Consider the following 18,727-nt stretch of genomic DNA (forward strand, 5'->3'; position numbering starts at 1 on the left):
TATATCATTTAAAATAAAATAAATTTTAAGAAACTGTAACTTAATGTAACAATGTTCATGGATGGGTGTTTGTTAATCCCAGATAATTCTTTTAAATTCTCTGCTCTGCATTGCAACTTTGAAATGATTCTTAGACACTGCCTCACACTTCAGTTCACATAGATAAAAATCAGTCATGCAAATAAAACAAGTATGATTTACTTTTAAAAGGTGTCTGTATATGTAAGATATTATGTAGAAACATTTATATCAGCATATTTAAATTAATTCAATCATACCGAACATAGTCTATGTTCTAGACACAACTATGTAATAAGGCAGAGTCCATTTTATCTTTAATATACAGAGGAGTAATGTAATAACTTTTTATTGAATGAAACCTTAGAGACTGTTTAGTTAAATTCCTTTATTTTAATAAATTTTAAAATGAGAGGGAACTGCTTTATCCTTGACTACATAATCATAGAACCAATGTAGGAATAGAAATAGCCACACTCCAAATCTCCTAAGAAGAAAAAAAGGGAATTATTGTTGGCCTTGACTGATGCTTTATGCTCAAAGAGTGCCATTAGAGATAGGTGAGAAGCCAAGCAGCTACAATCAGCTATAGAAGCAACTCATTTTTGTAGAGAAGACAGAAATTTGCAGATTCCACTGGCTGTGGATTCATAAGTGTTGGTGTCACTGCTTCTTTTAATTATGCAATTTAAATAATCATCATACCCTATACTTGAGAAAAGATGGGTCTCTGAACAACCTTTGAGCATACAAGCTGGACTATCCTGAGCAGATCCTTAGAGGTACTCATTGCTCCACTGCTATTAATGAAGTAAAACTCAATTGTTGATGGATCTGAGGTTACTCTCTGCTGGCATAAATAAAACAAAGTTTCCTTCACATAGTTGCAGAAGAGAGCGGCCTGTTTTGAAATGAAGACCTGGTAAGAAATAGCCTTGCTTTATAAAATATTTTAAGCCCTGGGGAGTAACTAGCAGCACAAGAAGGGAGAACTAGAAGTAATACTTATAAAAACTTAGCTCAGTTGGTGACAAGTTTGCAACTAACAAATCTATTTCTGGTCTTTGATGGCATTACTACAAAATACAGGGAATACTTTGAATGAAATGCCAATTCAATCTATCAAAATAATTCATATCATATTTGCTTTCACTATGTGGCTCAGACAGCAAAGCATCGGTGTGCAGTGCAGGAGACCCAGGGTTTGATCCCTGGGATGGGAAGATCCCCTGGAGAAGGAAATGGCAGCCCACTCCAGTACTCCTGCCTGGAAAATCTCATGGACGGAGGAGCCTGGTAGGCTACAGTCCATGGGGTCGAAAAGAGTGGGACACAACTGAGCAACTTCACTTTCACTTTCAAGTAGATGAAAGATCTTACTTTTTGTTCAAGGGAAACAATATGAGTACTGCAGATTAACTACATAAATAGGAATTTAAAACTATTTGTTCAGTAGCAATCTTGAATTTCTTGTTGGTGTAAGTATATGGTCATTAAAGACATGAGTACTTGCAGACATTTTCAATCAAAACTTTCATGTACAGATATTATGATTCCCAACATCATGATTTTTTTCTATCTGATACTTCAAAATTTATAGCATCATCTCATATTTGTCTCTTATTCTACTATTTTTAAAAAGTCTTGATTAACCTAACACTTCTGGGTACCTTCTTTGGAGCTAAACAAAATCTAGATAAAGGAGATAATCAAGTTTTTTAAGTTACTCTACAACATAAAATGAAATATTAAAGATCTCTACTCAACCACCAAGGTGTTTAAATATAACATAAAATTACTGTATAAGATTGAAATAATGTTGTACTTTTAAAGGGAGTGTGTTATTATTGGTTGAGCTGTTGCATGGGTTGAGTTGTTGTTTTTTATTTACATAAAAAAATTTATGGAAAGTTTATTTGTCTTCCCAGGCAGTAAGTTATTTACTTTTGCTCCTTTTTTTCCCCTTTAAACTATTTATTTTTAGCTGTGCTGGGTTCTAGCTTCAGTGAGCAGGGGCCACTCTCTAGTTGCGGTGCATGGGCTTCTCATGCAGTGGATTCTCTTGTTTGGAGCACAGGCTCTAGGGCTTCAGTGGTTGTGGAGCAACAGGCTTAGTTGCCTCAAAGCATGTGGGATCTTGTAGGACTAGGGATCCAACTCATGTCCCCTGCGTTGGTAGATGGATTCTTAACCACTGCACCACCAGGGAAGTCCTCTCTTTTCTTTAAGCAACTTTTTTTTCTGTTGAAGAAACATCTGTTTGGAGTTCTGTTTAGGTATTCATCCCCAGGCAATGATGTATATTTCTTCCAATGATCCTCTCAGAGATTTTACTCTTTCCCCTTTGATCTCCATTCCAAACACTTGATCAGAATTGGGTAATAAAGCAGCCCAATACTTTGGTAGACTTTTTTTTTCCTGGTGGTTCCAAAACATTATATGCTCAAACTATCAGACTTCTAATCTTATTAATAATGACCTGTAGTATGTAAGTCAAAGGAGCCTCAGTCACAACTTAGCAAATTCCATGATTGCCAGGATTTAAGACTTGGTCAGTTCACATGAACGAATGACTACTGTGAGAGTAGACTCTAATAGGTTTTCTGTCAGTGAGACATTTTATTTGATTAAATGAAATACTCACAGGTAATTCAGTTAAGAGAATGAAGAAAACTAGCCTCCTATCTCAGTTACTCAGCAGATAAGAAAATAAACCAGTCTAACAGCCATGAGACCTCTAGTGAGCTCTGCTTTTAACAATGGATGTGTAAGATTAGTTTAATCATCCAGAGTTGGTAATATACTAAAATAACACACTCTCAGAGTACATGAAACAAATCTTAATATTTCTATAAGAGCCCATCTGATTCCCATGACCAATACCCAGGATTGAAGTCTTTAAAATTACCTACCATTAAATTCTGATTAAACCACTAAAGAATCATATCACAAATATCCAAAAGTTAATTTGAAATGTGTATGATTGTAATATTTTGGTTAGTCATATACACTTGAAACCTTGAAATAAATAATTCTATAACAATTGCTGAAAGTAAACAGTGATTTAGAAAAACATGCGGTAACTATCCTTAGCAGTTAAAGATATCAACTCAGTATTATCTTTCTTTACAAATACTGACAATTTGAGGTTACAAATGAGGTTCTCATTCATTTTCAAGGCATTTTCTGAATTGTCTATTTTACATGTGCATACCAAATCAAGATGCACAAATGGCAAATCCATTGTATTATCAAATAATAGAACCCTAAGCTCAGGATTGGAAAAGAGCTTGGCTAGCTAGAAATTCAACAACTCATCAAATTATATTATCTCCTGTATTCCATTAATCTCAGGACCATCAACTTATTTTTGAAAAGCACCAGTAACAGAATCTTCTAGCTCCTAAGGCAACTCATTTTCTGTTTAACAACTCAGAATTTTGCTGTTTTCTACTCATCAAGACATAGTTTTATTCACACCTTTGCGCTATGATGAATTGAGTAATCATTCTTTTAAAGGACATCTCTTCTTTCCTTAAATATTTGAATAGAGTTCCCATGTAACAAAAGCTTTATTTTATCTGGGCTAAATATGCTAAATCATTTAAATTCTTATTTGAATACTATTAATCCTTCACTGTCTCATTCACTAGTCCTCTATTTTCAGAGATATATCTTGTAAGTGGACACTACTTGCCACATTTAACAATTCACATTCATTTTTAAATACCATCAAACACGCAGACTGCAAAAAAAATCATTGTAGTGGGCATACAGCATCAGGTACTTATACTTATTTGTTAACAATCCAAAATTATAATAATGGTGATGTAAACAAATACTTGCTCACTGTACTACTTTATAGTTTGAACATTTTTTAATAAAATTATTTTCTTTTCCCAGAGTTTATGTGAGGTAGATAAGACAAGTCTTTTTAACTTAAATTTTAACTTGAAGGCTATAAGTATTGTGATTGTCCTGAAAAGAATAACAGATAGTTCTAGGAATATTATTCAAGTCTTCATATATCAATTACTCTTATTTATTATAAAATCATTTTTGATTCCTAATTAGTTAAGAGGGAAAATATCTCTCATAGATTCCATCATTTTAGAAAATACTTATTTTAGTTAACACTGGGAAGAAAAAAGATCTACCATATCAGATGCCGTAATTCTGAGGTTTTTCACATTATAAAAGAAAGAATCTTAGATATGCCACGTAATAGAAAAACAATAACTAAGAAGCAAGAGGAAAGCAACCCATGGCACAAAGAGCTTACCAAGAGGAGAAAAGTTAAAGGAAATTCAGGACATACTTTATTGAGATTTTTGGGGTGAAATTTGAGAAAACTAAGATTTAATAGACCTCTACTGATATAAAAGAAAAACCTTCTCAAAACTATATAATTCACTGCAAAAGACTAAGAATATCAGGCACTGAACCAAGAGAATTTTCACTTTTACTGTTCAAATAAGAACAATAAAAGCAATTAATCTCACCTGAACAGCGGAGTCTTGCTCTTTACAAAAATCTTCCTGAATCAAGAGAGGCTCGCTTTTCTCACAGCTCTCCTGACTGATGAGCGTGTCCGCATAGTTCGGCTGCGGGAAGATCACGTGACTCCCCCGCGAGTCCGCGGTGAGCGAGACCTCGTGCGAATAGGTCTGCAGGAAAGCCCGCACCCCGTCCACGCCCACAAACTGAGACGCCGGCACGCCAGCCAACCCGCTTTCGGAAGTCTGGAGCAGACGCGACAGGTGCCAATGCCGCAGTCTGAGCGCCAGTAGCACGATGACAAAGGCAAGGAAGACACAGGAGACTGCGGCCACCGCCACCACCAGGTACAGCGTGAGGCCTGAAGCATCAGAGTCGTGCGGGACCTCCAGGCTGCCCAGGTCCGCCAGGACATCTGGGATGCTGTCAGCCACAGCCACCGTGAGAGTGACAGTGGCCGAGAGAGGGGGCTGCCCGTGGTCCTGGACCGCCACCACCAGGCTCTGCTTGAGCGCGTCTCTGTCCAGCAGCGCCCGCGCTGTGCGCACCTCGCCCGTGTGCAGCCCCACCGAGAAGAGTCCTGGCTCGCTGGCCTTGAGCAGGCGGTAGGACAGCCAGGCGTTCTGGCCTGAGTCTCTGTCCACTGCCACCACCTTGGTGACCAGGTAGCCTGGCTCTGCAGAGCGGGGTGCCAGCTCCACGCCAGTAGAGCCATCAGTAGGGAGTGCAGGGTACAGAATCTCAGGTGTGTTGTCATTCTGGTCCAGCACAAATATGCTCAGGGACACATTGCTGCTGAGTGGTGGGTCCCCACTGTCACTTGCAATCACTCTCAACTGCAGGTCACGGAACTGTTCATAGTCGAAGGAGTGCAATGCATACAGGATGCCAGTGTCAGAGTTGATGGAGATGTAGGAGGACAGAGGTACCCCCTGGATGGTGTCTTCAGCTAAGGAATAGGTAACCTGGGCATTCTCACGATTGTCAGGGTCCTGTGCAGTTACTGAGAAAATGGAGGCACCTCTGGGATTGTTCTCTGGAATGTAGACAGAGTAGGAGGTATGGGGAAAAGCAGGTGGGTTATCATTGATGTCTGCCACATTTAGGGAGATGAACATTTCCATAGACAGAGGCGGCATTCCTTTGTCGGTGGCTGTCACAGTGATGTTGTATGTGGATACCTGTTCTCGATCTAGAACTGTATTTGTCACTAGTCGATAATAATTGTCTACTGATTTTTCCAGTTCAAATGGCAAACTTTCTGAGATAGAACATGTTACCAGGCCATTCAGTCCAGAGTCTCGATCATATACTTGAAAAAGAATGATCACTGTGCCTGGTGGTGTACTTTCAGCAACTGATCTGCTTCCAGATGTAACTACCACTTCTGGTACATTGTCATTCACATCCAAGATAGTAATTAAGACTTTGGCTCTGTCTTGTAGACCTGGGCGATCCCGGGCTTCAATATCCAGCTCATAAAAGCTGGTGTCTTCATAGTCCAGAATTGCAGAAGTTGCTATCTCTCCAGTCAAAACATTCAGGCAGAAAGTCTTTGAGATTTTTTCTGTTATCCTCACTAAAGAATATGTTACTTCCGCGTAAACTCCTTCATCCTGGTCCGTGGCATTTACCGACAACACCGGCGTACCTACTGGTAGATTTTCAGGGACACTCACACGATACACAGGCTGAGTAAAGACTGGAGCGTTGTCATTTGCATCTAGGACAGTTACCAAGATTCGAGCCACACTGGAGCGGGCAGGGTCACCGCCATCCATGGCGGTAAAGACCAGGTGGTGAATGGCCTGTTCCTCCCGGTCCAGCACGCGCACCAGCACCAGCTCTGGGTATTTGGGCCCATCAGCTTTACCTGGCATTTCCACGGAGAAGTGACTATTCTCGCTGAGCTTGCAGCCCTGGAGAGAGTTCACTCCCACATCCGGGTCATAGACCTCCATTAGTGGAAATCGAGAGGATAAGGCTGCGTTTTCGGTAATTTTTACTTCCAATTCTTCCCTTAAAAATCGGGGTGCATTGTCATTAATGTCCATTATTTCCACTTCCACGGGGAAAAGATTCAATTTATCCTCAACAAGGATGTTAAAATTCACCAGACACCGAGCCCTCTGAGCGCAGATCTCCTCTCGGTCTATCCTGCCCGCGGTGACCAAGCTGCCGCTTCGCGAGTTCAGAGCAAAGAGCTGCGTCCTACCTCTGGAGACGATGCGGACTCCCCGCTCTGCCAGCTCCTGGGGCTCCAGCCCGAGATCCCTGGCAATGTTGCCCACGAAGGAGCCTTTGTCCAGCTCCTCAGGAATGGAGTAATGGATCTGCCCGGCCCTGGCCTCCCACAGCGTCCCCAGGAGTACGAAGAGCAGGATCAACCCGCAATAATGCCAGCGGCTTTGCAGAACCGCCATTACTGGCTCGTTCTGGACTTCCCTGGGATTATAAGCAGGCGGAACACGTTCGCATCAGTTTGGAGCGTCTCAGAATTGGCGGTCAAGGCCAATAAACAAGCAGCGATCAGATGCGAATCGATTTAGGGAAGGCTTTCTGCGCAGCGGCAGAGCTTTTCCTGTATAATCTGCTTTGTGCTTTGAGGATATAACTCGAGTTCTCACTGCTCTCCTTACCCGGGTTAGTGAACAGCGACGCTTAGAGTCCTAACTTAATACTGCACCGTTCTGCGGAAACCATCAATACATAGGGGTCTTATTTCTGCTAAATATGCATAGATGATACTCAGTATTTCTCTCCCCAAGAATGAAAAGCATTTGGAAAAATAAAATGTCGTATTCTGAAAATTTAAATGTTCCTTGGAATGATGCTTATTTTTGTGACATCTCTTAGGGTCTTGGAGAACACAAATACTTTTACACTTTTCCGTAAATTTTGAACTCCACACTCCACCATCGTTTATATTTGTCTAATTTTCAATAAGGGCACCAACAACCACGAACATGTTTAGAACCAATCCACCACTACGTTACAGGGGTTGTCATTTTTAGATGTTATTACCTATTTTTATTAACATAGATTAAGAACTGCACTATTTAGCCAATATTTGTGTATACTTTAAAGAAAATGCAATGAAAGTGAAAATATGTAGGATACAGTGAAAAAGTATTCTTATATTTATATTATATATAACATATAGTGTTTAGGACTGACTACACTGAATTTATGTAAACCACTTAATTGTCTAGATAGATACAAATAATGTCTTACAGTGAGAATGTAAGATACTAGAATATTAAAAATGTTTCAGGACATACTGTTTTAGAATTAATAGAAATTTTAAGACTATTACTAAGTGACATTCTATGAAAGAACTATTGTAACACAGATACATGATCAAAGAACTTCTAAGACCCCCTCTCATCTCCATTCTATGTCCCCCCAAAAATCAATAAAACACCAAAAACTGCCAGAGTTAGCCTGCATACTTTTAACTTCTAAAATAATGATCTGAAACCTAATAATATTTATGGGAGGAAAAGGTTTTGAAGTAACTCACCTGTTGCAAATTGACTGAATTAGAAGTCACTTGGGGATTGTCATTACTGGTACTTTCAAGACAAATGGCTTCATTACACAGAAGGTCTTGTGGTGGAGCATTTTCAGGCCTTATATTGAGAAATTTAAACTCAGTCTTTGAGGAATGTGTGGCAGCACACAGATTGTAGGAATAAGGTAAAGTCCCTTCCCCATAGTTGGGGAGGACTCCAGGTCCAGTTTTGGAGCAAAAACTAGTTTGAAAGCAACTCCAGGTGGCAGGGTTGGAGGAGCGTCGCAAACTTAGGACGACCGCCAGAATCACCGCGAGGAGGAAGAGAACCGAGATCAAGGCCAAGGCCACCACCAGGTAAAACTGCAGCTCAGACTGGGGGTCAGGGGGTGCCGGGCGGTCACTGAGGTCCGGCAGCGCCTCCTGCAGGCTGTCGGCGAAAACCAGGAGCAGCGTGGCGGTGGCCGAGAGGGGCGGCTGTCCCCCATCGCGCACAGCCACCAGCAGGCGCTGGCGGGCCGCGTCCCTGTCGCCCAAGGCCCTCGCCGTCCGCACCTCGCCCGTGCGCAGCCCCACGCTGAACAGTCCGGGCTCGCTGGCCTGCAGCACGTGGTAGGACAGCCAGGCGTTGTGTCCAGAGTCTGCGTCCACTGCCACCACCTTGGTGACCAGGTAGCCGGGCTGCGCGGCGCGGGGCACCGTGTCGAAGAGCGCCGAGCCGTCGGGTCCCAGCGCCGGGTACAGAACCCTGGGTGCGTTGTCGTTGCGGTCGCCCACCAGCACGCGCAGGCTCACGTTGGAGCTGAGCGCGGGCGAGCCGTGGTCGCGGGCCTGCAGCGTCAGCTGGAAGGCGCGCAGCTGCTCGTGGTCGAAGGCGCGCTGCGCGAACACCACGCCGCTCTGCGGGTTCACGGACACGTAGGACGACAGCGCGCGCGGCTCCAGGTCGCTGGCCACGATGGAGTAGGAGACCTGGCCATTGGGCCCCAAATCGGGATCCGAAGCGTTAACTTGGGCGATGGAGGCGCCGGGTGGGTTACTTTCTGGCACGTGGACCACGTAGGAGGCCTGGTGGAAAACCGGAGCGTTGTCGTTGACGTCGGAGACTTTCAAGCTGACACTTCTTTTAGAGGAAAGGGGCGGCTTGCCTTTGTCCGTAGCTGTGATAGTGACATTGTATTCCGGAGTCTTCTCTCGATCTAAGACTCTTTCGGTCACCAGCTTGTACGTGTTTTTTGTATCTTGAACTATTTTAAATGGGAAATTTCCTTTTATTTGGCATAAGACTTCCCCATTAAATCCAGAATCTAGATCATGTGTTTTGATCAAAGCAACAACAGTCCCAAGCTCAGTGTCTTCTTTTATATATTTAGATTCAGAATCCAGGGTTATCTCAGGAACATTGTCATTTTCATCCAAAATATCTATTTGTATTTTGCAGTGGGCAGTGTGATGTCCACCATCCTTTGCTTCTACCCCAATTGTGTAGCTCTCTCTCTCTTCAAAGTCCAGTCTTCCAACGGTGGTGAGTTCCCCTGTTTTACTGTCCAGCTTGAACAGTTGTCTTACTGCCTTATCAACATTAATAAAAGTGTAGGCAATCTCGGCATTGATGCCCTCATCCAAGTCAGTGGCCATCACTCTTAGCACAGAGGAACCCAGGGGTAAGTTCTCTGAAATATTGACCCTGTACACGTCCTGGGTGAACACTGGGGGGTTATCATTTGCGTCCGCCACAACTACCCTGATCTGGGTAGTGCAGCTTCTGGTTGGCTCACCCCCATCCACAGCCATGAGGACCAGGTGGTGGCAGGATTGCTCTTCTCTGTCCAGGGGAGCCTTCAATACCAGTTCCGGGTATCTACTGCCGTCTGGGTTCTCCTTCTGGATCAAAGAGAAATGGGGGTCAGGGCTGAGGTAGTACTGCTGCAAGGAATTGACACCTACATCTGAATCTTGTGCAGATTCCAGGGCAAAGGTGGCTCCAGTTGGGGTCAGTTCACTGATTTCCAGCTCAGTGACATTTTGGCTAAAGGTCGGTGGGTTGTCGTTGACATCCTGAATCTCCACGGTTATATGAAAAAAGTTCAAAGGCTTTTCAGCGACCATTTCGAATTCCAGAACACACACTGACTTCCTGCCACAAACCTGCTCTCGGTCTATACGGTCGCTCACAAGTAAGTCTCCGTTATCGGTGCTCACTGTGAAGAATTTCTTCTCTGCACTAACGCGCAGGTTCCGAGTAGGCAAATCTCGCAGGCCAAGCCCTAGATCCTTGGCGAGGTTCCCCACCAGCGAGCCCCTGGCCAGCTCCTCTGGAATAGTGTAGCGGATTTGCTCTGAAAGCGCCGGGCGGAACAAAGACAGTAGGAAGAGAAACAGCATTCGCCTCCGCCCAGCCTGGAGCTTCGGTCCCAAGCGGTTTCCCATCCCACCCTCCGCGCCTTTGCCTTTCTGATTCAGAAGAGCTGTGACCGCTAAATTATCCCAAGAATTTCTGAGCAGATGACTCCTTGACAGGTCTTAACAGACCGATTCTCACATAGATATTTCCGCCGCAGAAAACCTGAAAGTGCACAGATCTCGCGATTTCGCGGTCCACAGGCGATTCCTCTGCGTCAGGAGGAGCTGATACTTTTTGTTCAGCACTAGGCAACAGCGGCACCCCGCGACTCGGCTGCAGAACTGCATTAGTGATTACTAAAGCAGATTCAAATACAGAGCCGGCTAGAAGACGGGTCCTTTGTGTCCTGATACAGATACTCATTTGTCCCATGCTATAAGGATTTTAGCATTTCAAATATTTACTATATCTTCTTTCTCGCTATAATTTCTTCGAACTTGAGCTTTATGCCTCCGAATCAGGTGATTTTTATTCCTCAAAGCCAGAGGTATCTTGCTGACGATGTTTATTGGCATCATCATGCTTTCAGTTTCCATTTCATACAGTGGCCATAATAACATCTTTCCTGTGTGCCTTAGTAAAATTGAGGACCAAATAAAATAATATCTGGAAAGTGACACAAATGAAAGTGGTTGCAGAGAGTGTAATATTAAAATAAGTGAAATACCTTGATATGTATTGTTATTTCGCTCTTTCTTTTCTTCTAACTTATAAAAGTTATAAATCTCACAGCTTTTAGTTTTATCCCATAGATGTTATAATCTTCTCCTCCAAATAATTGATGGATAGCAAGGAGATTGGTTGTCCTTATAAAACAGAAGTATGGTAAGAAGCAAGAAACTCTCTTTTCCTTAGTTTCCAAGTCTATTTTTATTAAATGACCGTGATTTTAAAACTATTTCACTAAGCTTATTTTTTTCCACACTATGTTACCATTGTCTTTAATTGTATTGTTTTTTCTTATGTAGCTCAGCAATGGTGAATTATTTGGATTTTGGAAGTGAAGTATGAATCCTCATAAAGATATATTTCAGAGAAACTGATCTATGTAGTCCTACTTTTTCTTGGTCACCTTTTAACTATCTGATTATCTCAACTCTTTGATATAGACACTCTGCTTTATCAATAAGTACTCCAATTTCCATGTTTCTGATAGGTGTCTTAGAATATTAATTCAGAAATAGTTTTTAAACCATATAATACATTATCATTATAAAGCTTGGAAGATGTATAACAATGTAGAACTCATCTTATAGTGAAAAAGCTCATTTATCCAGGATTCTAAATAGAAATTCACTGGTATCTAAGAACATAAAATAACAAGACTTTGCTTCAAAATATGACAGAGCAAGTGCCCCCCCTTTCTTTTTTTTTTTTTTCTTTTTACCACTGTATGAACACTGCAGTTAGTACAGGAAAGTTTTTTTTCAAAACACATACGAAACTAAAGATTCAAATATTTAAGTGTATAGAGTATACATAGTATATACACTCACAGTGTGTAGATCAAACATTTTATTATGTAAAGGCTATTGAAGTTTATAGAGATATAGAAAAAAAATTTTCCCATTGCATGAAAAAGAACCTAGAACATATACCCAAATCTATACAGTATTCTTTTACTTCAAAAATAATGGAAAGTAAGTTTTCATGCATGAGTGAATGACATCTAAAGCTATCACAGAGATTCTCTTGCTACTCTTTGGATGAATTCACTATTCAGTGAGTCTGCACATTGTATGCAGTGAGGTCAAAATTACCCAAATATAATTAGATTCCCTTCATAGAAATATTAAAAAAGAAAAATCAAGTGGTCCTACATTCCCAAATGCATGATAACCCTTTCATGTGATTAAGTAATGTAACCTATGGGTCTGTTAATAATATTCCCATTTTCCCTGTTTATTCATACTTTGCAGCTGATGTTCAAGTTGTTGAAAGTACAGAATTTAAAAGATTGAAAAATATTTTTAAAAAAGATCTAAAAATCATCTCCAGCAAATCATATGCAAAAATGAATAGGGCACACAATTCTTCCATTCTATAAGACATATTCATGAAATTTGAGACACACAGAGCAGTAAGTAGTATTTCATCAGAAAAATCTCATAGTTTAAGATGAGTACATCCCTGAGAAATAATTTTTAAAATTTCCAAGTCATTTTAAAATTGTGTCAATGAACATTTAATTAACTATTAAGGGGAAAAAAGGGGATTTTATTCAAACCAAACTGAGGATTATAACCAAGGAAGCAGCTTCTCAGAAAGTTCTGAGAACTGCTCCACCTGTTAGAAGTTGAAGGCACAGTAATATGCATTTTTTGAGACAAAGGATCATATATAAAAATAATGTACTGATATTTTGTGTAAAGTTCACCAAGGATCCATGGTCTAGGTAAGCAGTACAAAGCAAGCAGAAAGTCACTGAGACCCCCTACAGAGCTGGGAAAGAACACTATTCTTTTAAGAAGTTACACAGATAGCATCAGAAGAAAAAAAAAATATTGATCTTTACAGTCAGGCAGGCATTCCCATCTCTGAGGAGCTCTGGTTAGCCTGTAATGCAGATATACGCAGCACATGAGGGAGGGAGGAGGATAAAACAAAGACAGAGGATTTTATCTTTAATTTCTTTTGTCCTGTCTTATTTTATTTCATCAGTTGAGCTTTATTCCATTAATTGACTTTCCAGATACAGATCTTAAACTCTTGTAATAAAGCAGAACTGTACCTGCACTTGCAGAAATGCAAACAATTAGGTCCATGTTGATCCTGAAAAGTGGAGGGGTTGTGTGTAACCAGAAGATGCCAAGTATATGGCATATTTGTATTTAATGACTGTATCTAATTATTTGGAGATTTTAAATTGCATCACAGAATTTATTCTAAAGCACAATTCAAAGTCTCCCTCTTACTGAATTCTTCTCTCAACAAATACACATGTCCAATTATTACATAATTTAACCCAAACTTTCCAGATTTTAGAATGCCACAGATATTATCATCACTATAAATTTAATCTGCCTTTCTGATATTCATCATGATTTCTATATTCTTCCACTGATTTATGCAAATTATTACTATTACTAAATTGCAGGTACTAAAATACCAATGCTGTGGAATACTTTTTCCAAACATATGTACTATGGTGTTTAGGCAAATATTCAAAAGAGAACATTACATCTAACAATTTGGACTAATCAAACAACTATTAACAAACAGTTCTAGTATAAGAAAGTCTTTGCATAAAATGATTATGTACAGCCACTTTAAAAAAATAATCCTTGCTTCACTTAAGCATCTGGAGATCAGCTAGAGTTCCTAAAATGCCACATATTATAGAAAGAAACATTAAGCTCAAAATATAATTAGAAAACAAATGGAGAAAACATCAGTTATCAAATTAAATCAAGTTCATCAGAAAATAAAGCAAATAAATAATGATTCACTACATAATTAAGCGATTTTGAATGTGGGAGGAAAATGATGAAAACAAATGAAGAAAATGCTCCAAGCATCCCTACTGAAAAGAAAAGAAAACTCACCTGAAGAACTTCTAGCTCTCTTTCCTTTGCGTTTATCTTTTCAGGTATCAGGAGAGGCTCGCTTTTCCCACAGCTCTCCTGACTGATGAGCTTGTCTGCGTAGTTGGGCTGCGGGAAGATCACGTGACTCCCCCGCGAGTCCGCGGTGAGCGAGACCTCGTGCGAATAGGTCTGCAGGAAAGCCCGCACCCCGTCCACGCCCATAAAGTGAGAGGCGGGTAAGCCTGCCAACCCGCTGCCCGAAACCTGCAGCGCGCGCGACGTGTACCAGCGCCGCAGTCTGAGAGTCAGTAGCGCGATGACAAAGGCGAGGAAGACGCAGGACACCGAGGCCACAGCCACCACCAGGTACAAAGTGAGACCTGAGTCGTCGTCAGGGTCAGTGGAGGGTTCGAGGCTGCCTAAGTCGGCCAGCACATCTGGGATGCTGTCAGCCACAGCCACGGTGAGCGTGACGGTGGCCGAGAGAGGGGGCTGCCCGTGATCCTGGACCGCCACCACCAGGCTCTGCTTGATCGCATCTCTGTCCAGCAGCGCCCGCGCTGTGCGCACCTCGCCCGTGTGCAGCCCCACCGAGAAGAGTCCTGGCTCGCTGGCCTTGAGCAGGCGGTAGGACAGCCAGGCGTTCTGTCCCGAGTCTCTGTCCACTGCCACCACCTTGGTGACCAGGTAGCCAGGCTCTGCAGAGCGGGGTGCCAGCTCCACACCCGTGGAGCCATCGATGGGGAGGGCAGGATACAAGATTTCAGGTGCGTTGTCGTTCTGGTCCAGGATGAAAAGGCTCAGGGACACATTGCTGCTGAGTGGAGGGTCTCCATTGTCACTGGCTGTCACCCACAGTTGCAGTTCTCTAACCTGCTCATAGTCGAAAGACCCCAGTGCATACAGGGCTCCTGTATCAGAGTTGATGGACACATAGGATGACAGAGGCGTTCCCTGAAATTTGTCCTCAGCCAGAGCATAAGTGACCTGGGCGCTGTTGCCGCTGTCGGGATCGTGGGCATTCACAGAGAAGATCGATATGCCTCTGGGGTTGTTTTCTGGGATGTAGGTGTAGTATGAGGTGTGAGGGAAAATGGGAGGGTTGTCGTTGATGTCTGCCACTTTAAGGAAGATGTGGTTTTCTGTAGACAGTGGTGGATTTCCACAGTCAGTGACAGTTACTGTGATGTTGTAATCTGAGATCTCTTCTCTGTCCAGAGCTCTAGTTGTCAATAAGTGATAGTAATTATCAACTGACTTTTCCAGTTTAAAGGGCAAGTTCCGGGGAATAGAACACACAATCTCGCCATTCTCTCCAGAATCACCATCATGTACGCTAAACAGTGCAATTATGGTCCCTGGAAGACAGTCTTCAGAGACGGTACCGGACAGAGAGGTGAGGAGCACTTCAGGCGCATTGTCATTCACGTCCTGTACTGTGATTAGTACCTTAGCGCTGGCAAGAAGGGCACCTCCATCCTGAGCTACCACTTCCATGTCATAGAATCTGGATTCTTCATAATCCAGTGGTTGCACAGTTGAGATTTCACCCAAGTTGGAATCAAGTTGGAAAGTCTCTGAAATTTTGTCTTCTTCATTGCGAAAAGAGTATGACAATTTCCCATTTATTCCCTCATCCGGATCCGTGGCGGTTAGTGTGAGCAGCCGAGTGCCTACAGCTATGTTCTCTGGAACACTCACTCTGTACTCTGATTGGGTGAACAGGGGCGCATTATCGTTCGCATCGAGGACCATCACGTGAATGTGCGTGGTACCAGAGAGTATGGGGTCTCCGCCATCTAAAGCTGTGAGTAGGAGATCGTGAACAGCTACTTTCTCGCGGTCCAAGGGCTGTTCCAGTACCAGCTCTGGATATTTCTGTCCATCTCTTCCGCTTTTCTCATCCAAAGAGAAGTGTATATTGGAGCTGAGCTGGTACCTCTGGAGGGAGTTCACACCCACATCCGCATCTCGAGCGAAGGGAAGTACTAATGGTGTTCCCACAGCCGCATTTTCATTGACTTTTACTTTTACTTCCTCATCCCGGAAACGCGGGAAGTTATCATTAATATCAGTTATCTCTACTTCTACCCCATACATTTTCATTGTATTCTCAACCAAGATGTTAAAACTCACCAGACACCGCGCGCTCTGAGCGCAGAGCTCCTCCCGGTCTATCCTGTCTGCAGTGACTAAGTTGCCGCTTCGCGGGTTCAGAGCAAAGAGCTGCGTCCTACCTCTGGAGACGATGCGGACTCCGCGCTCCGCCAGCTCCCGGGGCTCCAGCCCCAGGTCCTTGGCGACATTACCCACGAAGGAGCCTTTGTCCAGCTCCTCTGGTACCGAGTAGCGGATTTGCCCGGCCCCAGCTTCCCACAGCGTCCCCAGGAGCATGAAGAGCAGGAACGGCTCACTGCAGCCCCAACCCCTCAGTGCATCCGCCATTGCCTCTCTCAGACCAGTTTTCTCTTAGTCCTGGTTCCAGCCTGCTGTTTCCTTATTTCTCTAAAACCAACAGGAACCCTTATGAGAAGAGGGGCGCGGGAGGGCGACTTTTCCCAGGAGCTTCTCTGATCGGCGCGTGTTTTGTGCGGAAGGAGCGGAGTCTGATCGCAGCAGCGGCAGCTTCTTTCCCACTTGGTGAACAGCGACGCTCAGAGTTCTAACTAGTTACTACACCAATTCTGTTTTCATGTCAAAAGTGTTTAATTATATTTTATTTCTAATAATTTTCTGTATCCTTAATAGATTATTACATGACGTTGTTTATATCAAAAGAAGATTTAATTCTGAAATAACAAAAGACTTCTACAAGATTAATTCTGAGTTAATATAATTATTGATTCTTTTTTACATTTTAAAAAATTCTTATTTATTCTTTGAGGAGATAATTAAGTGATTAGAGGGTGTTCCTATTGTTCAAATGGGGCAGGCTGCTTCTTATTTGGTTTATGGCAGAAACTCTGATGAGCCATGCACATCATATAGATTGGAGAGGGACCAGACATAGATTTTGGTCTGGGGTGAGGGGTGGCTTGGAGATCAGGCAGAGTTGGTTCTCCCCCCTCTGCCTGTGAGAGAGTCACCTGGAGAGTCACCCTAGAGCTTGCTACAAAGGAAATGCTGGTGCCCCCAGAACTGCTGATTCAGTTAGTATGGAGTCAGGCCTGAGAATTTGCACTTTTTACTATTTTTAAAAATTTTTATTTGGAGGATAATTGTTTTACAATGTTGTGTTAGTTTCTACATACAACACGAATCAGCCATAAGTATACATATATCCTCTACCTCTCTTTTTTACTTCTTTATAAACTTTTATTTAATATGCCATTGAGCCTATGCCCTTTATTCACTTACTTATATTGAGCCCATCTAAGTAGGACATCAGAAGTTTTTGTAGGCTTTAAGATCTCATTTTTAATTAGGATATGTTTATGAAAATATGCCCATTTGTACATAAGAACATTAAGAAAACAATCCTAGCTCTCAACAGATCTTTGAAAAAAGGCCCACTGTATTATGCAAATTGTATTAGTTGTCATATGCAGAGGAAATAAAGGGTTTTTTGGTTTTTTGCTTTTTGTTACTTCTGAAGTCTTTGAGAAAGTTTCAAGATTTTCACACTAAGAACATGGCAGTTACAATATATCATATTGAGAGTTTGAGTTGAATTAACTATGCATTATTTATATTTTCTAATTACTATGTCTAAATTAGAGTTAGATGTTTTACAGATACCTGGGGAAAATCGGTATAGTGATTGTGGCTGAAAAGGATTTAGTTCATCACCCAAACAGAAAAACAAGTCCAGATACTTATCATTGAGCAGGCAGTAAGTGGCCTTTCTATTAAGACATATATTTAATGTTATCAACTTTATACGGTAGCAAAAAAGAAATACGTCATGACTAAAAAGAAAGAAGATTTCAGAGAGTTCATTAAGTGAGAGAAGCAATTTTTACTTAAAGACACCTCACAGGAAAATGAAGAAAATAAAAGTATTTTACATTTATATCTAGAAAATTTTAAAAATTAAGTTTTATGTAAACAGTATGAGAATAGGTCACAAAAATTTTCTCAATGTATGATTTTTCAAAAGAGTGATGTTACTGTACATGACAGAGAAAACATTTCTCCCGTTTATTAAACACATTCTTATTAGCAGACACTGCATACCTCAAACTTTGCATGACCTTTTAAAATAAATCTGGGATCCCAAGACACTTAGCTTGTAAAGATACTTAGAGGGCTGGTGTTCATGTCAGTCCTACCTATGCTCTGCTGTTGACAGGCCATATCACTGAGTGAAATTCTTCCTTTCTTTGGTTCTCAGTTTCCCAAACTAGTGAGATTGGGAGATCTCTTTACTCTTCAGTACTATAATTCTAAGAGGAAGCATAGCTAAAATGAATAAAACTAATATAAGGAGTCTGAAGGAAAAACAAATAGCTTAAGGTCTCAACAGTTATAAACTTTCAGAGGGAAGGAATGTAAAGATGAGGAAGAAAACGAAGTATCTTATGTAGTAAAGGTTTGTAACATGGGTAAATAAGGGGCTTCCCAGGTGGCTCAGTGGTAAAAAATATGCCGGCCAATGCAGGAAATGCAAGAGGTGTAAGTCCGATCCCTGTGTCCAGAAGATCTCCTGGAGAAGGAAATCACAACCTACTCCAGTATTCCAGGATAATCCCAAGGACAGAAGAACATGGCGGTCGACATCCATAGGATCGCGAAGAGTTGGACACGACTGACACAGATAAATAAATG

The 18,727-nt window shown here is 41.9% G+C and overlaps 1 protein-coding gene across 26 annotated transcripts in view; it reads right to left on the bottom strand.

The window, feature by feature from the left end:
* Positions 1-18,727, bottom strand: part of LOC122439783 (protocadherin gamma-C4) — a 180,136-nt gene that overhangs the window by 132,667 nt on the left and 28,742 nt on the right. For 3 of the 26 annotated variants that reach the window (XM_043465229.1, XM_043465230.1, XM_043465228.1), the window contains exon 1: positions 4,521-8,029. The exons of 11 other annotated variants lie outside the window; for them this stretch is intronic. In XM_043465229.1, the coding sequence (XP_043321164.1) occupies positions 4,521-6,938 (2,418 nt within the window). In that variant the 5' untranslated portion in view covers positions 6,939-8,029. 12 more of the 26 variants (XM_043465212.1, XM_043465211.1, XM_043465217.1 and 9 more) reach the window with 10 other exon arrangements.

This window comes from Cervus canadensis, chromosome 4, assembly GCF_019320065.1.
Source record: "Cervus canadensis isolate Bull #8, Minnesota chromosome 4, ASM1932006v1, whole genome shotgun sequence".
Lineage (NCBI taxonomy): Eukaryota > Metazoa > Chordata > Mammalia > Artiodactyla > Cervidae > Cervus > Cervus canadensis.